Genomic DNA, 26131 nt, shown 5'->3' on the forward strand with positions numbered 1-26131 from the left:
CAGAACAGAATGACGCATCAGCACAAGCCCTGTAGTAGAGCGGAGAACAGAGACAATACCGTTTCCCCCTTGTAGCCAAGTGTTCTGTTGGCCTAGTCAAAGTTCAGAATAATAGGAAGTGAGGTTAATTTCACAGAATGACGTTCCATAGTGTCAGTGTTTCCTAGGGATCCCAGTTGTGTTTTTCCTCTGTAGAGAAGACAACCCAGAAAAGGCAGACTTACGTCAGCAGAGAGAGCTACAGCTACGTTCCTTCCTCCTTACGCAATCTGGGACCCAGCTCAAACAGAGGAAAGGGGGATACCTAGTCAGTTGTACAACAGAATGCCTTCAACTGAAATGTGTCTTCAGCATTTAACCCAACCCCTCTAAATCAGAGAGAGCACAGAAGAGAAGCATTACTGACAGGGCATGGCACTACCGAAAGTCTTAGAGGGCTGGATCTGCTATAGAAGTGTTGAGGGATGCTAGTGACTACAGAATAGTCTCAGAGGGCTGGATCTGCTATAGAAGTGTTGAGGGATGCTAGTGACTACAGAATAGTCTCAGAGGGCTGGATCTGTTATAGAAGTGTTGAGGGATGCTAGTGACTACAGAATAGTCTCAGAGGGCTGGATCTGTTATAGAAGTGTTGAGGGATGCTAGTGACTACAGAATAGTCTCAGAGGGCTGGATCTGTTATAGAAGTGTTGAGGGATGCTAGTGACTACAGAATAGTCTCAGAGGGCTGGATCTGTTATAGAAGTGTTGAGGGATGCTAGTGACTACAGAATAGTCTCAGAGGGCTGGATCTGTTATAGAAGTGTTGAGGGATGCTAGTGACTACAGAATAGTCTCAGAGGGCTGGATCTGCTATAGAAGTGTTGAGGGATGCTAGTGACTACAGAATAGTCTCAGAGGGCTGGATCTGTTATAGAAGTGTTGAGGGATGCTAGTGACTACAGAATAGTCTCAGAGGGCTGGATCTGCTATAGAAGTGTTGAGGGATGCTAGTGCTAAACTCCTAAATCAACCACTAGTACATCCCCTACTCCCTAGTCACTCCTGTAGATCTGAGGGGATTGAATAATGGGAACGTGAGATACAATGAGGGATCCCCTTAGGTGTAGTACTCATTTCAGAATAGATTAATGCTGACAAAACTGTCAGAATGTGACAAATCTCCTTGTCAAATCAAACAAAGAAACATCCTACCAGAGCAAATTCATAGCCCTCTTGCTAACAGAGCAGAAGCTTAGATAGCTAACGCTCTTCTGTCTATAGCAGAGACAGGATGAAATGGCAAATCTCCACAAAGAGCCCTCATCCAGGCAGTAGTCTCATCCCAAATGGCACCCCGTTCCCTACATAGTGCACCTCTTTTGATCAGAGCCCTAGGGACCCTGGTCAACGGTAGTGTACTATATAGGGAATAAGGTGACATTAGCGACACAAGCAGTGTCCGGTCATGACTAATGAGAAACTCCATGGACACGGTTCACAGTGAGCTCGGACAAATGCTGTGTAACTGGACAGAACCTTACAGAATGATCCTCCTCTGACTGACATCCCATTGCCGTCCCTGCCTTCTAATTGGCTCCCAGGGGAGAGGAGATTCAGGCCTTCACGCTGCCCTTACAGCACACACAGAGCATGTATCAAACCTATGTTAAATTAGTCACCCGCTCCCTCCCTACCTCTGACAGAATACCCTAGTCCTGGTCATACCTCAGTGCATCTGTTGGGGGAAAGTGATGCCTAGTCTATGGATTTGTTGGACTGGATGTACAAGGGAAACAAAATGTGACAAATGGCAAAATGGGAGAGGATTGGAATGCTTCACAGTGCAAAAAGCAGCCCCATGCTGTTAATACATGTTTCAATAATAATAATTTACTCCATTTTTCGATCTTGTCTCATCGCTTCAAATCCCCAACGGGCTCAGGAGAGGCGAAGGTCGAGTCATGTGTTCTCCGAAACATGACCCGCCAGACCACGCCTCTTAACCCGGAAGCCAGCTGCACCAATGTGTTGGAGGAAACACCGTTCAACTGACAACCGAGGTCAGCCTGCAGAAGCCCAGACCGCCACAAAGAGTTGCAAGAGCACAATGGGCCAAGTAAAGCCCCCCCGGGCCAAATCCTCCCCCTAACCCAGACGACATTGGGCCAATTGTGCGCCGGCCTATGGGCCTCCCGGTCACGGACGGTTGTGACACAGCCTGGGAGCTAACCCGGGTCTGTAGTGACGCCACAAGCACTGCATCGCCTTAGACCGCCCACCACTCGGCAAGCCCTTTTAGTACATTTTAAAATGTTCGAAATTAAATAAGACTGCTAATATGGGTGATTCTTAATGGGACAATTGATGGGTACAACCATCATACTACAGTAGTAGTAATGGGACAATTGATGGGTACAACCATCCAACTAGTAGTAGTAGTAATGGGACAATTGATGGGTACAACCATCCAACTAGTAGTAGTAGTAGTAGTAATGGGACAATTGATGGGTACAACCATCCAACTAGTAGTAGTAGTAGTAGTAATGGGACAATTGATGGGTACAACCATCCAACTAGTAGTAGTAGTAGTAATGGGACAATTGATGGGTACAACCATCCAACTAGTAGTAGTAGTAATGGGACAATTGATGGGTACAACCATCCAACTAGTAGTAGTAGTAATGGGACAATTGATGGGTACAACCATCCAACTAGTAGTAGTAATGGGACAATTGATGGGTACAACCATCCAACTAGTAGTAGTAATGGGACAATTGATGGGTACAACCATCAAACTAGTAGTAATGGGACAATTGATAGGTACAACCATCAAACTAGTAGTAATGGGACAATTGATGGGTACAACCATCAAACTAGTAGTAGAAGTCTATAATAATAAAACTGTGGTGCACATTAATGTTATAACTGACTTGCCTAGTTAAATAAAGGTCAAATAAAATAATTATACAAATGTTTATTTGATCTGTGCAACGTTAAAGGGGATCCCATATAGATCCCAACAAAGAATCTATATGGGATCCCCTTTAACGTTGCACGGATAAAATAAACATTTGTATAATTATTTTATTTTACCTTTATTTAACTAGGCAAGTCAGTTACGGGACAGCCTAGGAACAGTGGGTTAACTGCCTTGTTCAGGGGCAGAATGACAGATCTTTTTTACCTGCCAGCTCGGGGATTCGATCTTGCAACCTTTTGGTTACTAGTCCAACGCTCTAACCACTAGGCTACCTGCTGCCCCAGGTAGCCTAGGAAGGGGGTAGCAATTTATACAAATGGTTTAGACCCAATGGGACATTTCTCGTAGCTTACCTGTTCTGGGTGCTCGCTGCCGATGATCTCAGCCACAGTGTTGAAGGAGTCAGCGTCAGGGAAGGTCTGGGCGTTCATGGTGAGTCGGACCACAATCCTCTGGCCTCGCTTAGCCATCCTGGCCATCATCATGGCGTCTTCCACTGTGATACAGGCGGTAGGGATCTTCTGCACTCCCTCCTGGTAGTCCTGCCAGCCTGTGTGAGAACTGCAACACAGAGAGAGACCCATGTTAGAAATTATCAGCAGAAATAGGGCACTGTACTACTTTTGGATTCCCATAAATGACTTATGACACACTTTCAAAAAGTCAGTTTAAAACAATATAAAAAGGTGTACTAGAGGAATACAAGTATACGGAATACACAAATAGCTAGAAATGTGGGACAAAAATGACATGCAGTCAGACTAGACAGGAAGAGAGATGGCAACTTGCAGTCCCAGCCTTAGTCAAGCATTCAACTAATTGGCATTATAAGGAAAGGAATACATTGGATCATTGTGACCCATCCAGTACCTGTTGATGGAGAAGGGTGTGATGGACCGGATGAGAGTAGCCACAGCTCCTACTTCAGCTGCCTGGGATGCCCCAAAATCCCTGTCCTACACAGTCTCCTCATAGCTGACAAAGGGCTGGTTATACACCACGATCTTCCCAATGGCTTCCTTCTGCCTTTTTTTCAGCTCCTCAAAAGACTCCACCACCAGCACCTCTGCTTCAATGCCTGAACCCGAAGAAACCGAAAGCCACAAAAAAAGTGACATGCATGGCGCAACGGTCTACGGTACTGCATTTCAGTGCTTGAGGCGTCACTACAGACACCCTGGTTCGAATCCAGGCTGTATCACAACCGGCCATGATTGGGAGTCCCATAGGGCAGCTCACAATTGGGCCAGCGTCATTCGGGTTTGGCCAGGGGTAGGCCGTCATTGTAAATAAGAATTTGTTCTTAACTGACTTGCCTGGTTAGATAAAAGGTTATGTAAAAATACATCAGCGCACCAGTCGAAGATTCATCTAAATATCTACACCTTGGCTTGAGTTGGGGCCTTGCAAATAGTGGCAACACCATCAGCATTGTCTAGGCTTGAGTGATAGAACTCATCGCTACAGAACACAGGGGCAGCTCCAAGATAACAGAATTACGCTGAGACTCCAAAACCATTGATTTAAACGTTTAACAAACCATACAACTCTATGCACAATGACTACAATGAACAATTCACACAGTAAAAAAACAAAAAATAACACTTACTGGAAAACAGATGCAAAGTTTGGTAAATGAATTACAGTAAAAATATCCCTCAGTTTTATTCTCTTACCAAACTTTGTATCTGCACAGTTCTTCCTGTAAATGTATTTTTGTAAAATGTTCAGTGGAAATTGCTCAAAGTAGTCCTTGTGTATAGAGTTCTATGGTTTGTTAAACTTTGAAATCAATGTTTTTTATTTGGTATACATTTTTAAGTGAAAAATATTGAGCGTAATTTCATTCCCGTGGAATTGACCACAGGCCTACCTCCTTGGGGTGTAGCCACACTGCTGCCCAGTCCAAGGATGGCCATGGTGTGGTTCCGGGGCTGTAGCATCATGGCGCTCTCCTCTCCCCTGACCCAGTGTGGAATCTTCACTGGTTCTAGATGTACGTTCTCCAGCCCATCCTGTTTCAGGGCACTGAACATGTACTTGATAGCCAGGTCCAGGTTCTTAGAGCCACTGACACGGTTCCCTATTGTATCTGTGAAGTCTGCCAGTCTCTCATAGGAGCGGTTCTGGGCTTTGCCATACACAGCCAAGTCTATGATGCTCTTGGCTACCTTTGCATAGCTGGCAATTTCTTTAGCGGTCTCTGGAAATGGCTTTCCACCAGTACTGTGTGGCAAACAGCTACAATGGAAAAATGTGGCCAAAAGAGTCAGTGAGAAAAGGCCACATTGTTTTATCTGCCGGCCCTGCATCTGGAGGCAGACAAGAACATATTAAGGTTATTTACAAATACTTTCCTCGTGACAACAGGCTATTTATGCTAATGCACAGACTACACTACATTTCCCTAATTTGCTTAAAATATTGTAACGACCCTGGGTTCATTACAATATGACAGCACGGTACACGTGCCAGCGTTTACTTCATTAATGGAAACAGAAACGTAAATGACTTAAATGTAATGTAATGTATTGAGGTATAGCAGCGACTAGTATGGGCGGACAGGAGCTCCGACGCAACTCATAAAAAAAAAAAAAATAACTACAGATTTCAGAGACATTGTTCCGTGTAATTGCAGGCTATTCTTTGGGTGCTCAAATCATTATTTTTTTTAAATTAAAACAAATGTGACGTCGGTCCATACCAGTATTAGAGTTAAGTCGGCTAAATGATGCAGTGAAATGCATAGCAAAACAAGGACGCAAACCACAAGCATCTGTATAGCTAACGTTATGTCATTCGTTGTGATTCCTAACTAGCGAAATATGAAAGGACTTTTAAATTAGGACACGATAAAAAAAAAAAAAAAAAACCTTCCTCTGCAGTTAGTTGGCAAATTGCTGACCGCCTTGACAGATGGAATAATTCACAATATATGTTATTCCTTCTAGCTATTTATCAATTTCAAAATAACTTCCGTGATATTTGAATGACTACGGCACTCAGTAGGGACAGACATGCGTTTTCACTTTTGTTAACAATTCCATTTTGCTTTGTTTTTGTTTCTTTACCAAATTGTGATAAAAAATATATATTTTAAAAAATGTAGTCTGCTCTAATTATTACCCTTGATGTTTACTGCGGACATTTTGCTTTTCTTTCTGCATGACTTGGCATGAGCAAACATTTAGCTCACAGCAGCCTGTTTGTTTAGTGTTTTGATCAGAGATCGCAAACTAACAAAAGCTGTTTATATTTTTAACATTTTATTCCAGCTTGCACATGAAATCTGAGATACCACATATGGTATTTGTGCTGCAAGTTATATTCTTACATTTACTTTGTAACAGTGTCAACATTCCAAAGAACACAGACACAATATGTTGGAGCCTTATCAGAAATACAACCATTTCAGAGAGAAGAAACCACATTTGATTACTATTTAATATTAAGCCACATTGTTTATTCAGTAGTGTCTCCCATCATAACATACAACACTGCTTTTGTAACACTAAGTTGCCATCAGTATCCTGTGCTTATATTCGTGACTACTACTTCATCATGCCACTTAGAAAACATCCTTTGTCTCAACAGTAAAAAAAAAAAAAAAAAAAAACTTTCAGAATGGTAGGCACTTCAAAGGCTTAAAACATTTGTGAATATACATCAATATACTTGAACTAACATATTATTTCTAATATGTAATATATATAAATTAATATATAAATTATAGTACAGACATTATACAGATGCACCACTGACTTAAAGGTAGTCAGCGAAATTATGTTGCACAAGCAGCACTGCAGATATTTCAATGAGCAAGATTTCGCTCAGTCACACATACAGTATTTGCACATGTGCATGGGTTCCCTTCACCGCACGCTCTTACAATGTGGCAGCCACGGGACCAAAACAGCGGAGAAGTTTAGCCTCGCGCTCTAACGCTCTTAGTTGTGGAAATTGACCCACTATGCCGTTTTACTTTATGCATCTACATAATTTAGCTGAGTCTACCTTTAGAGTCAGGACTAAAGGTAACAAAATAAAATAGGGAGATTGTGTTACATGTGATAAATGGCAAAAACACTGTTCCAAGTCCAAGGAAAGTCTTACTGTAAGTACCTTTATTCAATAATTACGTACCATGAGAAAAACACATCAACCCAGTGATCATAGAAGTAATTTTTTTAGGGAAGAGGAACATTGTTCTATAGTAGACATTCATAATTCTTTACAGATGCTAAAGAGGGGGAACAGATAAGTAATAAGGTACACCATGTCCTGTTCACTGAGACTAAATCACAAATAGCACCCTAGTCCCTATTTAGTGCACTGCTTTTGACCAGGGTTCATATGGCTCTAGGGTGCCATTTGGGAAAGCGCCCTGGACTTTCGAGTCTGACAGATTTTCAGTCAAAGTTGAAACGGATATTACAGAGAAGTCCGGTGTCCCATCTGTGGCTAGAGTAAATCACTATACTAAAGTCAACTGAAAAGAGTTGAGCGCATAGGACTGTTCATTAGCATTAGTTCCCCATATCTAGCAAGTCATCATTTAAAAGCTGCAGATAAATGAAAATCAGCTTTTATATCATAAATTGGTCAGAAAAGTTTTGCAGGTTTGTTTATAAAACACCCAAGTCTTAACATTGCATTGTGATCAGAGGAGAAAATTCATGGACCTAATAGTGAAACCTACTGAAAAGGTTCCTCTATATTTTGGGTAACAGAAACTGGAACACAGAGTACATATAGCAGTGGCGGCTGCTGAGGGAGAATGGTCAGAACGGAGTAAATGGAATGGCATCAAACACCTGGAAACCAGGTGTTTAATACATTACCATGAGCCCGTTCTCCCCAATTAAGGTGCCACCAACCTCCTGTGATATAATGCACTCCTCAAAGCACGTGTCAAACTCATTCCACGGAGGGCTGAGTGTCTGCGGGTTCACTCCTCCCTTGTACTTGATTACTAATTAATCAAACACCTCACCATGTTGTCTAGGTCTTGAGAAGAAAAAACAAAAACCCAGACACTAGGCCCGCCGTGGAATGAGTTTGACACCCCTGCCCTTAAGAGTAGCATTTAAAATCAGTGTTTATTAACTCCAGGCCTCGAGTACCTCCAACAGTACACGTTGTTGTAGCCCCAGACAAACTCACCTGATTCAACTTGTCAACTATTCAGGCCCTCAAATTGAATCAGGCAAGTTTGTCAGGTTCTACAACAAAAATGTGTACTGTTGGGGACTGGAGTTGGTAAACACTGCTTTATATCAGTAATGTTTTACTAGAAAGGAATGTCCTTTGCTTTAGCCAGATGACATTGGGTAGTTATGGAATCCTGTAATTCATTTCACACAATGACAAGAAAAATAGCATAATAACAAAAAAATATGTTTTTTCATCCAAGTTAAATTGGAGACCAGATTGCTTTGAGACTAGAAACATTACATAACCTCAACATGAAAAACATAAGTTAATGAAAAAAAAAAAAAACTTTAGACATGCTATGAAAAAATCAAAAATAGAATAGCTATAGGACAATTATATTCTGTCATTTTTATTTCAGTGACCTTTAAAAAAGTAGTTTTTCCTTCCTTACAAATATGTACCTCTACAGTTAGAAAGTAGTCCATGACAATCTATGAATATGTTTCACGTTCTCACATGACAAGGAAATTCTCCAACCGTTCTAATGATCCAAAACATGAAACATTTACAATAGCCCTGTTTGGCCTCATTAAGGAAAAGTATATATTTGCTATATGAAAAAGCTCCTTGAAACACTTCCTCATTCAATACCATTTCAACCAACAGCATGCGAGGAGGACCCTGCTGTATGAGATGTTTTGTATGCATCCCAAATGACACCCTATATGGTGCACAGATACTGGTTAAAAGTAGTAAGTACACTATAGAGGGCATAGGGTGCCATTTGGGACACAGCCTTCGTCTTTATGTTGCTCCAGAGGTTTCTCCTCATAGTGACGGTGGTTGTTTCAGGCATAGAACTCCTTGGTGGGAGCTTTCTGATAGGCTGAGCTAGGGGCCTTGCGTTCTCCAAGGACGTAGCTCCCCTCATCCTTCTTCCTCATCCTGTAGACCAGGAGGAGGATGAGGAAGATGGCGAACAGCAAACCTATAACCCCGCCAGCTATCACCGCTGGGGGGGGGGGGGGGGAGAAGAACCACGTCAGAAGATGCTTATTGATCAATGATTCAATACAAGTGATTGGTGTTGACAACCTTGCTAGAAGATAGTGTTAATAACAGTCAAATCAGATATGATAGACCTCTACCAGATTGTGTGGGGCAAGGTAATTACCCCAACCCGATTAATGATACGATTGCGATGTGTTGTCTCACCTAGCTCTAAGATGAATGCACTAATTGTAGGTCGCTGGATAAGACAGTCTGCTAAATGACTAAAATGCAAAGTAAATGTAACCCCATTACCTTCTGTTAACGTGGATGAACAATAAAGAGGGAACTATGATTGCTTTGTATCAAATGTTTGGCAACAACTCACATTGAGAAATTAATGGGAAAAAGCACCCTGATAACTTTGATGCACTAGACTGCAGCTAAGATCAATGGACTAATCAAATATGAGACGGAGCCGACTCAGGAGGAGTCACAATTATACTCTTCATTCATAACATGCTTTCATTGTAAAACAATCCCGAAGTGTTGTTGGTTGCTTGACTCAGTCTCCTTCCCTCTGCTATCAAACGCCAAGACAAAGAGTCTGTTTTTATTGATTCTGAAAGCAAAGTCTAGAGTTACCCAATTTAAGACAGAGGCCATGTTTCAGATCCAATCTCTGATAGTGGGCTGTATTGAAAAATGATCTCTTCAATTGGAACTTATAGATTTCAGTTGACCGTTTTGATGAATCATTATCGTAGTGTGTATCGCTTTTTTGTGTGATGTTTAACATATGTTGTCTGATGATATTTTATTGCTTTCATTATGCTCAGGTCTCATTGGAAAAAGAGAGATGTTAATGTCAATATGATCTCCTGAATACATAAACCAGAACATACCTGCTAGGACCTCTGTCCTCTGGAATAGGTTTTCAGAGTGTACATCGTAGGGTGTGTCTGCCTCGTACAGCAACCCGGAAGCACCGGTGGTGCTGGGAGGAGCTTCACTACTGATTACAGTCTCCTCTGTCACGTCCAGAGACCGTTCAGGGACCTGGGTCTGACACACAGACAGAGGGAGAAAGAGAGACTTCGATTTTCACAGCAACTATAAAACCACAGGGATAGTATTAAGTCCTTGCCATGCCAGCAGTGCGAGGCGAAATGAAACAATCACACCACCGGCTCAAAAGCCCACACTAAAGTCAGTTAAAAAGAGAGGCATACCTCTGTTTCAGTCTCAGTTTCTGTCTCAGCTATTTCTGTGCTCAGGTCAGTGACTGTAAACATCTCCACGGCGGTTGAAAGTTCTGGTAGAGAGTCCTGGGTTGGCTCTGCTTCAGGAGCGGCGAACACCCTTTTCACTTTGACTCGCTCAGTGACCTCACCGATAGCTGAGGAGGAAAATAATCTAAAATGTATTGACCCCAAAGAGAAATTTGGTTCGCAGGCAGGGCTAACATGATAAACAACAAATCACAACAATGCCAGTGCTAATGGATTCACTACTAATGATAGAGGCCCTTTTCATAATGAGTCGACCAACAACGTCACACAACCCCTGTCATACCGACTCAGAAATAGACCGCAAGCCAGATCTGTTTGGGTGTTCTTGTACAGTACATTATAGTCTATGGTTCAGTATCACTTCAGGTTAGGGTATATGAAATAATGACTCATTCTTTATTGAACGTCTCTCTACATGACATGTGCTGGGTAATTAACATAGTCTTGGTTGACTGCATGTGAAACATCTGTGCTTTCACCGCCTCCGTAGGTCCATTGTGATCCTGCAGTACCAGTGTGCCCTAGTAGTCTAAACAAAGTCAAACGGTTTCTGTGCACCGTCTAGGACCTTCGTAGAGCCAGTACAATTATAGCTTTACATACAGCTAAAACAATTAACATGGCATTATCAGGTTGCTATGTAAATGACATTAGGAAACAAGGGTGAAATATTTTAGAAGAAGGTAACCATTGCTTACTCATATCACCGGACCCTGAGCCAGAGTTGTAACTGTCGTCGTCTACGGAGTCTCCTGATTGGTCATCCAGGTACAGGTAATCCGACTGGGCCGAGATCTGTGAATGGAGAACAGATGAAGGAAAAAGTGTCTCCACCATATAAACTGAATTCTACAGGTACCCACATGCTATTTAGGCAATAAGGCCTGAGGGGTGTGGCATATGTCCAATATACAACGGCTATGCACGCTGCAACGCAGAATACAGCCTAGATACAGCCCATAGCATGTTGGCCATATACCACAAACCCGCAAAATGCCTTATTGCTATTATGAAATAGTTCCACATAAATAGAACAGTAAACAAGAGCGTTTGCATCATACCCATGGTAAATTGTCTGATATACCTCAGCTTACCTCTGATTCAGAGGGGTTGGGTTAAATGCAGAAGACTCATTTCAGTTGTACATCTGACTAGGTATCCCCCTTGATCAGCATCCAGGACCCATAATACTACTCAATAACTGATCACATGACAAACTATTCCCAGTGTAGATTTCATGCCCTTAAGATTATACAAACACTTTTCACTGTGGAGGATATCCATGCTGTTTATTTTATACAGGCATTAGAAGCGCAAGAGCAAAACAAATTTGAAAGAACCATGCTAAGAAAAATCAAGACAAATATTTTGGGAGACATTTTTTATTAATCTCACAGTTCCCTGGGAAACAAACAAATGAACAGAAGCAGGCATCTCATGAGCCTCCCCATTACCTGAAATACCACTTAGAAGCTATGAAGGCCTGGATCAAATCTTCCCATTTTCTGAAGCAGAAACCAAAGACAATGTATCAGTCTTCCTGTAATTCCTCTGCATGTGGAGAGCAGGTTAAAACAGGAAGGTGTCATTGTCTGACTGGCTCATCCAATCCCAAGGCAAAGTGTTATTGTGAACAGAAGAATGAATAAACAAACTACTTTTTAGGGCAGAAGGCTGCTCTCAGAGCAGATAGAAGCATGTAGTCTGACTCTCTGAACCCTGGATCCTTCTAGTCATCCCTCCCAACACCCTGCATTCCTTTAGATCTCTGGCCCACCACAGTAGCCTGGTGGCCACCTCTTCAACTAGCCTGTCAGGGCTCATGGAAATCACCATTCACAGCCACTGATGCTCACCAAGACGTGTGATGTTTCCACACAATTGTGCTTCCCAAAATCCCCACAAAAGCAATACATCTGACAAAAGGTACTAAGGATGCACCCTCTGTGTGTGCGCGCGCACGCACACACGTCGATGTCTGCCTTTTTGCGCCGCTGATGAATGTTGACACTAAGGAGCCTGGTTCAATTTCCAGGCCTTTGTTCGTGAAGGAGGGGGGTGACAGACAGGGGTGATGTAAGAAAAAGGAAGGACTCTTGCTTCAAAGGAAGCAGAGCCTAGTACACAATAAGAGGACAAGTCATTTCAGACTCACTGAAGGAGACAGATGCTTCAAAGAGCACAACAATGGCTCTGGCTGAAAAGAGGGAATACCCAGCTAGATGGAAGCCAAAGGAAAGGTCTCTGACTGGGATCACTGAGGGAAACAGTTGGAAGCCACTAACTCATATCAACCTCTGACTAACATTTCCTTTTGGAAATAATTGTCATCTGTACAAAAACACATCTTTGGTATGCCATTGTGTTGTGCTCCAGTGGTCTTTCAAACTGTCACACACAGTGAATCATCTTTTGTTTGCTATGCAACATACTATAGAGAACGCAGCAGGCAGAACATATGACAGAGGAAGTGATGATCAAAGTAATCCAGGAAAACAATGTATATAAAGGGCTCCCATGTCAACTAATGTTAGAAGACCACAGTGCTAGTTAACGGTGTTAGTACACATTATGCATAACCGTGGTATTCAAACGAGGCTGCAATGAAAACTAATGGGACTGTAGTGACTGCGTTGGCATTAAAATCCAGTGTAAGCTACGTTTCTATTCAAGCATTGATTGACATGGTAATAGACCAATAGCATTGGAGAAAAGATCAAACAAACAGACCCCTCTGACACTGTACGTTCCATTGTGACGTGTCAACGCTCAGTGGTGACTAATCCTAGAAGACCACATGTACACTATGGTATGACTGGAGTCATGAATGACTGATATCTACTGTACACTACTTCCGTTTGCCAGCCCTGAAAACACTTCCCAGTATTTAAAAGTATTTGACCCAGATATACTCAGCTGATTTAGCCTCTGAAGCAGTCAAGTGTTATGACAAATGTCAAGTTGCCCCCAAACATCCAATAGAGATAACATTGTGAGAACAATGGAGACTCTCAGGGTCAGCCGGTGACCATACAGTAGTAGTCTAGTCAGTGTGAATACCCAGCCACTGCATCATGAAGTACAACATCAGTAGTAGTCTAGTCAGTGTGAATACCCAGCCACTGCATCATGAAGTACAACATCAGTAGTAGTCTAGTCAGTGTGAATACCCAGCCACTGCATCATGAAGTACAACATCAATACAGACTCCCAGACGTTAAACAGCCCTGATCATTTCCTCCAATGCCCTTTGTTGTTCAGGATTAGTCAAGGACTCTGATCAGGCCCCAGTACAGTACAGAGTACAACTGGCTACTGAAAGGCCCTATTTTCATGCTGCCGGAATTCCACTTTCTTATTAGATAGTAGTGTTAGGTTAGGCTTTATCTAAGAACAGGCTAAGATTGTCAGGCTCTGTTTTCCAGAGGCCGATGTGAACACACGAGAGTATGCTATATGATTAGTCTCTGAACAACATTTTTGCACCTAGCCCACACGTAGCATACATGCCTTGACAAAATACACTGTTCACGATGTGCGGATCAATTACTTTCACATCTTATGAATAGAACGGACTATCTAAAGCAGTGGTTTATGGGGGTTTCAACAGCATCATATGGGGCTGCCTCAACTCTTCAGAGAGGGAGAGCGAAGAGGCGATGAGAGAACGATGTTTGCAGCAGTACGATGTGGTGGTGAATAATATCTCTCATTCCAAAACAAACTGCTGTCAGACATATGAAGGTGAGCCTCACATTCCTGGGCCAAAGTAGCAGCACAAGTGAGGTATTGTGCAGGGAGCTGAGGAGCTCAGGACTGGGCTTTCAGGCTGTGCCAAGTCTACAACTGAAAAGGAAATACTCCCTCTTCTCTCCCTCTGCTCACTAGCTAGCTCCTTCCAAACAGCCCAGTCAGCCAGCCACTACTAAAGGTTTGAAGCATTAAGGTATTGTTGTTAGTGGCTATCACAGCAACATGCTGGGGACATGTCAGCTAATCATGTCACCCTCTTCCACAGGTATAGTTGTCAGCTGTAATGATGGGAAGAGAGAACCTGCCAAGATATGACCAACACTGGACTTATGGGGCTTTTAAAAAACATTCCAGGCAGATCTAGGATGACTACCTGATATGAATGTAATCTCAACATGAAAAACATTGGATTCCCTTTGAAAGTCATCCTCCATGCCCTGAAGGCCTGGCTGTGTTGTTTCTCAGCATACCCCTGTCGGACAGCCAGAGGAAAACAGGACGTTCTCTGCTGATTACATTCACACATTAAATAACAACCAACGCTACTGGCAACACTGCCCATATATATCGTCTGTCAGCATCACCCAATGACAGCAACCAAACAGGTCTACCAAGACAATAACCCAGCATGTGGACCAACCGTACAGGAGCTCTCTAGTAACCAGCTTCCTTCCACAGTGCTGGGAAGCAGCACAGATGTGGGTTACAATATTAACCCACATCTGCTGAGGGCTCAGCTTCATGCAGGGCACAGCAGCTCTAGGCTACGTCCCAAATGGCTCTCTATTCCCTATTTAGTGCACTACTTTTGATGGGCTCTGGTCAAAAGTAGTGCACTACATTAGGGAACAGGGTGCCATTTGGGATTGAGACCTTGCCGATGTAGTAGCTGTCCAACCAGCTGCTGACATTCGCAGCCCCTCAGGAGTACACAGGAAGAGCATTAACTACTAGACGGTGCCAGCGCTCCACCAGAACTGCTGCCTAACAGGATAAAGACAGCCCATTCAGACCAGAGGCATGTCTGGTATTCTTCATACGATTCAATAAACACAGGTGTGGTACTAGGGCTATGAGGCTGGGATATTCTACTGGCCTGGGTCTTCTTGGAGGGGGGCGGAGAGCGGACTACTGGAGTCAGACATTCTGGGGATATTTGTTTTATTGACTGTACCTGAATGGCGGAACTAGATCTAGTGTATGTTATGAAATTATATCAGAGAGTGACAACCAAATTATGGTGAGATTACATGTGCTAGTTTCAGAGTGCACAAAATATGAATTTGTCAAGTGTGGTCTTTCAGAGAGACGTTACCACTACTCGTCAGAGCTTCTTATACCCCAAGCCTCTCTCAGTGCTGTCTATGCCTTGAGACAGGTCATCATTTTAAAATAACACATTTCCTAAGTTATACTTACCTGTATAAATGAAGATTAAATAAAGACATTAACTTTGGTCCTTGGGCATAATTGAACACTACAGTAGTGTGAGTATGAAGTAGTTTACTGTGGTGTGGGACCCTGTGTGAGGGCTGGCTGATCCACACTCCTTCAACTCTAACCTTAATGTTAAGGACTACATTGAATCAAAGCTGCGTTGCAGGATTTAGGCAGTAGCTCTCTGGAATGACCACTTTAAAAAGGAAAACATCTAACACAATACTTTGCAATAGAGAAGACTAATTTGATATATAATTATTCTAGGAAACTTTCAGAGGTAAGAGTTCATGAAAGAGTTGGGAACAGAAAATCTAACAATCATTTGTAATCTCCGTTTTCCATCCAGGTAATCATGGTTTGAGACTTTGTCATATTCCAGGGATTACCAGAGCCAAGACATGAACAGGGGACATGAGTGGGAGTTTCAGGAGTAGCCAAGGAAAAGCAAAGTTCAGCTAATGTAAAGCAGATAGAGAAATTCATTGCATCTTTCTGTTAATGCCAGAGTAAAACAGCTGACAGCAAATGAGTCTGCACATGAAATCACTTCAAAAGACAGGATTACTAAGCAATTACTGTCTAAATTCAGGCTCAATGATAATTATAGTTTTTCACAAGTTCTTAAACTGTACCCCAGGCTTGGTCAGACAGAGAAGCTATGGATCTGTCTGCGTTTGTGGTATTCGTTGACGTGGTGCCACCACACACACAGCTTTAAGGCCTCTACACTGTTTACGTGCGTAGATCACGTGCATGTTCATAGGTGGAGTCATGAGGGGCCCAGACACTCACTCTAGCTAGCGACGACATTTAAAAACTTCAGGATCACGTGTAATTGCCCGTTTACAAATACTAGCTAGCTACACGTTTGGTGTTATGCTTGTAACTCTACTTTAAGGATTAGAAATATAATTTGTTTAAAATATATCTCTTAACACTCCAGATACAAATGTACTTTCAGGATTTAACTAGCTACAAAAGCAAACATGTCTGCCTCCAAATTAGAAGAGCTTGAACTGCTCTTACTAGTGGTTTGTTTTTATTTCTCACGAGGGAGAAAATGGCATGTTGGTCCACTGATCACTACAAGAGGGGACAATTGAGAATACATGTCTCTAGTCTGACCTATGCAAAGCATTGACAAGGGAAGACATGTTCAGTACTTTTGGATGTTTTTGGCAATTGGCAGCACACAGCAAAAGCATTTGCCATCATCAGCGAAGCTTGCCAGGCTATCTGGCATGTCTCGAAGGCAGATTTTGTTGCTTATCCCTCAGTAGCAAAATGTGCCGAAATCGCCTGATAATTCCAACGATCCCAAAACTCTCAGTTGTGTAGGAGCAGTCGAAGGGAAACATATTCAGATCCGAGCTCCAGCAAACTCTGGTAACGAGTCCTACAACTACAAGGGATATTTCACAATAGTCCGGTTGACAGTCCGCAATGCAAAGTACCGCTTCACCATGGTCGACGTGGGCGCATTTGGTCGGGAGGGAGATGCGGACCAGCTGCCGACACCAAGGCCAGAGTCCTTGCCGATGATCCAAACACTGAGCCCATATTCCCGCTGAAGGTCAACATGCGACCATATCCAGGTAAAATGCTGTAAATCTATATGACTTGTAATATTACCATGTGAAAATCATACCAATGTGAATAGAAGTAATGACATGCCTCACATAAAAGTGCTCTGGCATCCCAGTAGGAGGATGGGGGCCTATGTCCCAAGTATAAACTACAGTCGTTACAGTACACATCTGATACCCTTCATGTTCCTGTTCGACACTAATGACATGCTTCTTTATGCAAAGGTTCTTCAGGCCTTGATGATGCCAAGAAGATCGACAACTACAGTGACTCAAGAGCCAGAAGAATTAGTCCTGAAGCATGAGACAGACCGCTGGCCCATACACCACACCTGGGTTAGAACAAATAGCAACTAGATCATGAACTAGCATCAGTACCAAATGAGAGCAGACATCTGAGCACCTGAGAGAGTTATCACTATAAAAGAATCTCATGTGGACAGACTATTTTATTAACACAGATTACTATAAAACAGCCAACACACTGAGTGTACAAAACAGTAAGAACACCTGCTCTTTCCATGACACAGACTGACCAGGTGAAATCTATGATCCCTTATTGTTGCCGCATGTTAAATCCACTTCAAATCAGTGTAGATGAAGGGGAGGATACAGACAAAAAAATTATTTGAGACATGGATTGTGTATGTGTGCCATTCAGAGGGTGAATGGGCTAGACAAAATATTGAAGTGCCTTTGAACGGGGTATGGTAGTAGTTGCCAGGCGTACTGGTTTGATCGTGTCAAGAACTGCAACACTGCTGGGTTTTTCCACGCTGAACAGTGTCCCGTGTGTATCAAGAATGGTTCACCACATCCAGCCAACTTGACACAAGTGTGGGAAGCATTGGAGTAAACATGGGCCAGCATCCCTGTGGAACACTTGACACCTTGTAGAGTCCATGCCCTGACAAATTGAAACTGTTCTAAGGGGAAGGGTGGGGGAAATACTCTCAGCGGTTCAGGACGACAGCTAGCCTAGCGGCTAAGAGCATTGGGCCATTACCCGAAAGGTTGTTGGTTTAAATCCCTGAGCAGACTATGTGAAAAAGGTGTTGGTGTGCCCTTGAGCAAGGCACTAACCCTAATTGTTCCTGTAAGTCACTCTGGATAAAAGCATCTGCTAAATGACTACAATAACAATCTTGACTTGTGTTTTCTATTCAGTTCTGATAGCTGTGGGCCAAGTCACACTCCCTCTGGATAAAGAAAAGGATCCCAAATGTACTGTTGAAATTCTTTGACAATCTGTGACATGCTTAGCAGTGTTCCATAAAAACACAGAAAATCCTCAGCAGAGAAAGAAAAATCCCCAGTGTCGAAAGATCAACACAGGCTCCATGAGAAACTTCCCTCCCTTAAATCGTCGCAAAATATAAATCATTGATTTAACCCAAGTGACAGAACTCAGATTCTTCAGAATGGAGGTAGTGACCTAAGTGGACAATCTCAGACCCTTTAAAAAGACAACACAATCAACAAAGCTGTCAAACCACAACCCCACAAGTATTTGGCCCAGCAACAAGCTCAACCCCACAAGTATTTGGCCCAGCAACAAGCTCAACCCCACAAGTATTTGACCCAGCAACAAGCTCAACCCCACAAGTATTTGACCCAGCAACAAGCTCAACCCCACAAGTATTTGACCCAGCAACAAGCTCAACCCCACAAGTATTTGACCCAGCAACAAGCTCAACCCCACAAGTATTTGACCCAGCAACAAGCTCAACCCCACAAGTATTTGACCCAGCAACAAGCATTTGACCCAGCAACAAGCTCAACCCCACAAGTATTTGGCCCAGCAACAAGCTCAACCCCACAACCATTTGACCCAGCAACAAGCTCAACCCCACAAGTATTTGACCCAGCAACAAGCTCAACCCCACAAGTATTTGACCCAGCAACAAGCTCAACCCCACAAGTATTCAAATCAGTTCTGATTTATCACATACACATATTTAGCAGATGTTATCGCAGGTGTACTGAAATACTTGTGTATTTGACCCAGCAACAAGCTCAACCCAGCAAATATGTTTAAAATTCCAGACAAGCTTTGGTGGACAGATAAAAGGCAAGCCTCTTACAGAGCTGTTGAGAGAGAAGGAGACAGAAAGGGAGCTGGGGAAAATGAGTAGAAATACCAATGGAGCACAGCTCCACTTACATGTGAAGCTGCATGACTCCCAGACCAGCCCTATCCAGTCAGCACTGATCAGTTCAACAGTACATACTCTACCCTGTGTACTGCATGCATGACTAACACTGGGGAGGGCCTCCCTCCTGCTGACAGGAAACATTTAAAAACGTATTTAAAATATTCTCAAATTAAGGTCAGACAGAAAATACCACCACTTAGGATCTTGTGTGAGATTGCAGTTCCAAAGGAAATAAAACTGATTAGTTCCTGTTTCGCATTGATAATATCGTCATCACAGCTTGTCGGTCTGTCCTTCTGTGCATCAATTAACCCAAGAGGGTCAGGAGGACATGTGGATTCAGAGTCCAGATCACACCGTCTTCCACATCCAGACGGTCACCTCTGACTCACATACAGCTTCAGTGGTGTCTAAAAATAACACTAATATCTATTGAGAGCACATCTGCCAGATACATACAGTACAAAAACATCTGGAGTGGGTGTTTTTGTTTCCGGGAAACCGTTATGGCCATATATGGAGGTAACGCAAGGCAAAGAACATTTAGTATGAGTCACATCTATCAGCAAAGAGCAGACAGGGGTATTCTCTTTGGATGCTTTTCAACTGGGTAAACAAAGTTGGCTGGCATAACACCACAGCAAGCTGTCAGTATACACCGTCATGGAACATCTTGCGTTTGACCGCGGTCCACGCTATTCTAGAAAATGTTACATTAAGGTTAACTTTCACTCTAGGATGTATGATCAGAGTAGCAATGATCACAATTCCATGTACAATCAAATCCACAAAAAAAAAAAAGAGAAGTCCAAACATTTACTAAATCTTCAGGCATAGGCTGCATTTGTCAAGAAAGGTTCAAAACTAACATCTCTTATTAATGACCTTCAGATCTGAGCCAAACAACCTACAGTTTCATTATCCAGTTGACAACTTCAGGGCTTCATAGATACAGAGCAGCCGGTGTGTACATCAGAACGTTTCCCCTCTCACAACACAGCCGTCTAGTGCCTTGCTGCCTAGCCACCCCCACATTTTCTCAGAACTTTACATTTGCTAAGCTAATTGAGGCAGGGGAGGAATGAGAGTAGCAGTCAGTACTGAAGCTGCGGTATGTGACCAGTTTCCATCCTCTCAAGAAATCCTATTTGTCAGGCTAGTATTTCATTACTTTTCTCATTCAGGATTTCCATGCATATTTCTAGAGCCTTGATCACAGACAGTACATCCAACTCCAGATGTTTCTTTACTGTTGATGTTATTCCCAACCATGCCTTAGTATTTGATGTGGTACATCTGTATGAAGCACTTTCAATGACACAACGTTGGTGATTACATGACAAGTGATGTCATTTCCGTTCCATCTAATCAGTAGATGTTCCTTCACTGTTGACTTTAATACCAATCAGGTCAGATGTCATGGTGACAGTGGTATAGTACATGAAGTACTTTCAGTGACAAATCGTCAGTGATGATATGATGTTTGGACATCTCAGTTAAGTCTAGATCAATCTAGAGCAATAGTTCCTCTGTTTCCGCATGAACAAAAAGATGGATACTGATGGAGGTTAGAGTCCGGTCCAAGATGTAATGAATTAGAGAAAAGTGCTGCCTCTCAGAGCTGGTGTTTATGTTTTGTGCTGAAAAATGGAAGGGGGATGAGCGATGGTGGTGTCTGAAATCCTGAATGGACCAAATACAGTCAAAGGCTCTAAATGAGGAGTCTGGCCTAATGTTAGAGGGGAGTGTGGGGCATGCAGCCTTCACCACAGTTACACACACATCACCCTAAAATAACTTCATTCATTCACCCACCTTCACTTTAGTAGAATGCCCATAGGTTGATACTGTCAAAAGTACTACAACTATAGAACCCTGCACCCCCCCAATTCACTTTAAATCAGAGATGAGGGCCCTTGCCTTTATTGGTTTTTGGTTTCTAAAACAATCCAGGTTGGAAGGCTGGGGCTAATTAACACAGATGCAAAACTGCTGCTTCATAGCAATGGCCATGTTAGTTAGGCAACGGCATCACCGTGCCAATGATAGAGCCATGTCTACTGTAGTGGCAAACGGAGAGGAAAAGTATACAAACCTATAAAATGTTTCATTAACTCCACTGATGGACAATTCAGTAGTTGTTCAACGTGTCTTTCAATAGGCGGTTATTGGACACTTGATAAAAGGCAACACAGATGCCTGTGTTCTCAGCCTGGTTAAATGTAACCATTTAATCTGTTTTGCCCAAGGAACAGAGACGACTGTAGTTCCACACTGCCTCTTGAAAATCATATTTGACCATTGTGGAATCAAACTGTAAAGAAACTCTTCGATTATGAATTTTATACAAATATTAATCATACACGTGCCTTTCTGGCAACTGTAAAAAGGTATCTTTATCATTTGGGCCACAATGTGATAAGACTTCAGTCATATGGTTAGTGCACATGGGAAATAAGGGAATACATAAATAAGGGAATAGTTACATTGACTTCTTTACTTGTAAAAGTAGCCAGATAAATTACTCGCAGAGGTTATGAAGACCGCGAGTGAGACCAGCATGCAAAATAGCCTACATCGAAACCCGTTAAAAAACATTTCAGCAACTCCTTACCGCGCGAGGTTTAACAAAACACATTTTAAATATTACTTTCTTTGTCCTGACAACTCTACTCACCGTTTCACTCATAAAACAGGTCGCCACCGCGAGAGTCAATAGCATCCAAGTATTCGTCATTATTCCTTTGGAAATAACAAACCGTGGCAAAAATATATATATATATTAGCTAGCGCTCATACAAAAAAAATGTAATTATCTTCACAGTTGTAGACACCACTCTCTCTCCCAGATTATACTCTCCCAATCGATTTATTCCAAAACGAGCAAAGCTAGATCCTCCCCGCTCGATGTTTCTCTCCGAATAAAATAGTTTATTTCCCGTTTTCCTAGTACTTTTCTACTGAAAGGGAAAAGCGGAAGCACGCGCTATTACATGTACTGATGCGCCCAGCTTGGAACGCAACATTCATTGCGGAAACAAGGTAGTTAGGAAAGCGTCTTCTATAATTGGTTGACAGATACTTGGAACATAAAGAAGCGTCATTCACTTGAGTGTGCAGTGATAATTTAAATTGACAATTTGACATAGCCACAAGTGAATGAGTTATGATAGGCTAGTAGAGTATGCCTACACAGGTTATGAACCATCCGGATATGATAGTCCCATCTCACTTCTGACACCAAAGCAGGATTCCGGGGTAGCATAACACCTCACAATACAGTGAAAGGTCTAAACCAGGGCTCTCCAACACTGTTCCTGGAGAGCTATCGTCCTGTAGGTTTTCGCTCCAACCCTAACCTAGCACAACTGATTCTAATAATGAGCTGGTTGGTAAAATGAATCAGGTTGTAGGTTTTCTCTGGGGTTGAAAAAAAAACGTACAGGAGGGTAGCTCTCCGGGAACAAGGTTGGAGAGGAGCCCTGGTTAAACCTATTGTTTTCACATCAGTGGAGATGAGAAGGCGCCACTCAAATGTTTAGATCAGGGGTGTCAAACTCATTCCATGGAGGGCCTAGTGTCTGCGGGTTCTGGGGTTTTCCTTTCAATTAAGACCTAGACAACCAGGTGAGTGGAGTTCTTTACTAATTAGTGACCTTAATTCATCAATCAATCAAATACATTGGAGGAGCAAAAACCCGCAGACACTCGGCCCTCCATGGAATGAGTTAGACAAGTGGTTTAGATGTACTGTTGTCTAGAGACTTAGATATTGACTTTACTTAAATAAAACATCAATATATGAATACAAATGTAATGTGACGATCATAGAACAAAATAAAGCTTATCGTGTAAATAATACTTTGATTATACCTTGCTCAGTGTGGCAAATTGAATCTAATATTTGGTCTGATTAGTTCAGTTTTGCTTCCCCCTATTGGGGGAAGTTGATTCGTGCAAACACAACAAATATGTGCCTGAATGACGATGTCATTATCAAAGTCCATGCAATTGAGATTTTATTAAATAATACATAACAGCTCAAAGGCATGTTTTATGATGCATCAAAAAGGTTCATGTTGTTTGAAGACACACAAATGGCACAGAATAACATGACTGCTGTCCTAACATTATCTGTTTAGACCACGGTTTCCCAAACTGCATATTTAGTTTTTTGCCCTAGCACTACACAGCTGATTCAAATCATCAAAGCTGGATGATGAGTTGGTTATTTGAATCAGCTGTGTAGTACTAGGGCAAAACCCTGGTTTAGACCGGCAAATGAAGGTCCAATTGTGTACTATGGAAGGTAAATTGTATAATGTATGCAAAGCTATAATGAGGAGTAGTAAATCATAGAATCTGTATGATTAGGGCTCTTTCTGGATTAATCTCAAAATGCATTGGAGAAGGTCTGGGAAGGGGAACTTGGACATTATCTTTCAATATGGTTGAAGGTCTGGGAGGGGGAACTTGGACCTTCTATTTCAATATGTTTGAAGGAGAAGGTCTGGGAGGGGGAACTTGGACCTTCTATTTCAATATGTTTGAAGGAGAAGGTCTGGGAGGGGGAACTTGGACCTTCTATTTCAATATGTTTGAAGGAGAAGGTCTGGGAGGGGGAACTTGGACCTTCTATTTCAATATGTTTGAAGGAGAAGGTCTGGGAGGGGGAACTTGAATCTTCTATTTCAATATGTTTTGAAGGAGAAGGTCTGGGAGGGGGAACTTGGACCTCCTCCAATATGGTTGAGAAGGAAGCGAGGCTAGGAGAGAGGATGTGTGGAATTGCATAATGACAATTTAAGATACAAGCTAATACTTTTAGCAGGTAATCTGACAGGAGATATTTTCTTGATTCTTCTGAGGAGTGATGTTGGGCTGATGTTGAGTCAAAGTAGTCATCCCCACCGGCTCATGTCAATTATGTGAACATTACAATGTTAAGTGCTGTAGTTGATAAGTATACCGCGTTATGATAAGGCAAACATTTCACGATTTATACACATCTACATAACACATGATCAACATTCATAAAACCACTAGTGTCGACTAGTGATGCGCGGGTTGACTCATAACCCGCGGTTATATCTGCGGGGCGACGGGTTAGGGTTATTACGTATCGTGTGGCTGAAGGGCAGGTGGGTGGCGCGCGGATTAAATAGAAATACCTTTAAAAAAAATCCTGAAATGTTTAACTAATTAACATTTTTATAGGCTACATTGAGGTTCTGGTAGTTTTGAAATTTCTTCACGCCTAGAAAAAAACCTCCACGATTCCGTCATAACTGTCCATTTATAGAAAAAAAGAATTACAGGGGGCAGTTTGGGAAAAAACAATCCTGTCCTGTGGAATAACGGACATTCTGGGGTAATAAATACTTAACCAACGTCCTCTAGTAATACTAGTCCCGTGCGAATACGGCTATATCCTTAATAATTGCCTAACTCATGCAGAAGTAAGCATTTCTTGCAGTAAAATTATACACCAAATGTAGGTAAAATGTGGATTTGGGAACAGGAGTGGAGAAATATTATTTATTTCGTTCTGAGAGAATGCCATGCTCAGTTACTGTAGATACCATCTGGGTGCTGTCTTCATCATAAAAACTGATAGTATTTCAATTTAAACCACATAAAATATGCTTCGACGCCGAACTAAAATCTTATTGGAAACACTTTGGGTCGTTTTCACAGTTTACTTTTGGCTTACAACCGGTCAAACTAATATAATTTGGACATTTTGCACAGAAAAACTTTCCCGTTTTTTTTGTTGCTTTATTGTATTTTCTCCCCAGTCACTAAACTTCTTTGCCCCGCGAAAGGTGAGAGAACTTTACCGATGTCAACTAGATTGAAGCGTTCATTCTATCGATCTATTACATTCTGCTGAGCAAAGGTTTATTTAGTCTTCTAATGCAACATATGACAGAAGCCAACCAAAATGTCGGAAATTATAAGCATAAATACCGAAATCAGGCAAAAACAAATCCTGCACCCCGTCAAAAAAATCGAATTGTTTTGTCCTATATTTTAATTTAATTTATAATGTAATGACAAACAGCATGGCAGTGACCATTTTGTGAATGATACAACTAATAAATACATACTACATTACTGTATGTGAATGGCACAATAGTTATGTTGGACCTGAGGATGAAAACTTGAGTTACACTACATGACCAAAAGTAAAGCTCTCCAAACATCTCATTCCAAAATCAATGGCATTAATATGGAGTTGGTTCCTCCTTTGCTTCTATAACAATCTCTACTCTTCTGGGAAGGCTTTCTACTAAACGGAGCAAAAAAAAAACATCCCTTTGTCAGGACCCCATCTTTCAAAGATAATTCGTAAAAATCCAAATAACTTCACAAATCTTCATTGTAAAGGGTTAGACACTGTTTCCCATGCTTGTTCAAAGAACCATGAACAATTAATGAACATGCACCTGTGGAACGGTCGTTAAGACACTAACAGCTTACAGACATTAGGCAATTAAGGTCACAGTTAAGAAAACTTAGGACACTAAAGAAGCCTTTCTACTGACTGAAAAACACCAAAAGAAAGATGCCCAGGTCCCTGCTCATCTGCGTGAACGTGCCTTAGGCATGCTGCAAGGAGGCATGAGGACTGCAGATGTGGCCAGGGCAATAAATTGCACTGTCCGTACTGACACACCTAAGACAGCGCTACAGGGAGACAGGACGGACAGCTGATCGTCCTTGCAGTGGCAGACCACGTGTAACAACACCTGCACATTATCGGTACATTCGAACATCACACCTGTGGGACAGGTA

At 42.2% G+C, this 26131-nt stretch overlaps 2 protein-coding genes across 2 annotated transcripts in view; both read right to left on the reverse strand.

The window, feature by feature from the left end:
- LOC120048876 (carboxypeptidase Q-like) overlaps window positions 1-5361 on the reverse strand; it is a 36107-nt gene extending 30746 nt beyond the window's left edge. The window contains 3 exon segments of the mRNA XM_038995177.1: window positions 3316-3523; window positions 3833-4040; window positions 4836-5361. Of these exon segments, the coding sequence (XP_038851105.1) occupies window positions 3316-3523; window positions 3833-4040; window positions 4836-5274 (855 nt within the window). The 5' untranslated portion in view covers window positions 5275-5361.
- A 1047-nt stretch (window positions 5362-6408) lies between these two features.
- On the reverse strand, window positions 6409-22657 carry LOC120048877 (syndecan-2-like). Its single transcript, XM_038995178.1, has 5 exons — window positions 22011-22657; window positions 11097-11193; window positions 10339-10505; window positions 10012-10171; window positions 6409-9128 (listed from the first exon to the last, which is right to left on the reverse strand). The coding sequence occupies exons 1-5, from the start codon at window positions 22068-22070 to the stop codon at window positions 8965-8967; spliced, it is 648 nt and encodes a 215-aa protein (XP_038851106.1). The 5' UTR covers window positions 22071-22657; the 3' UTR covers window positions 6409-8964.
- Between the last annotated feature and the right edge of the window lie 3474 nt (window positions 22658-26131).

This window comes from Salvelinus namaycush, chromosome 5 (assembly GCF_016432855.1).
Source record: "Salvelinus namaycush isolate Seneca chromosome 5, SaNama_1.0, whole genome shotgun sequence".
Taxonomy (NCBI): domain Eukaryota; kingdom Metazoa; phylum Chordata; class Actinopteri; order Salmoniformes; family Salmonidae; genus Salvelinus; species Salvelinus namaycush.

What these genes read in the sequence shown, in the direction of transcription:
- LOC120048877 (XM_038995178.1), bottom strand. Translation starts at nt 22,070, where the DNA reads ATGACGAATACTTGGATGCTATTGACTCTCGCGGTGGCGACCTGTTTT. An exon ending in CCTGTTTTATGAGTGAAACG is followed by an intron (nt 11,194 to 22,010) that starts GTGAGTAGAGTT and finishes CTCCATTCACAG; the next exon opens with ATCTCGGCCCAGTCGGATTA. An exon ending in GAGGACAGAGGTCCTAGCAG is followed by an intron (nt 9,129 to 10,011) that starts GTATGTTCTGGT and finishes CCCCCCCCCCAG; the next exon opens with CGGTGATAGCTGGCGGGGTT.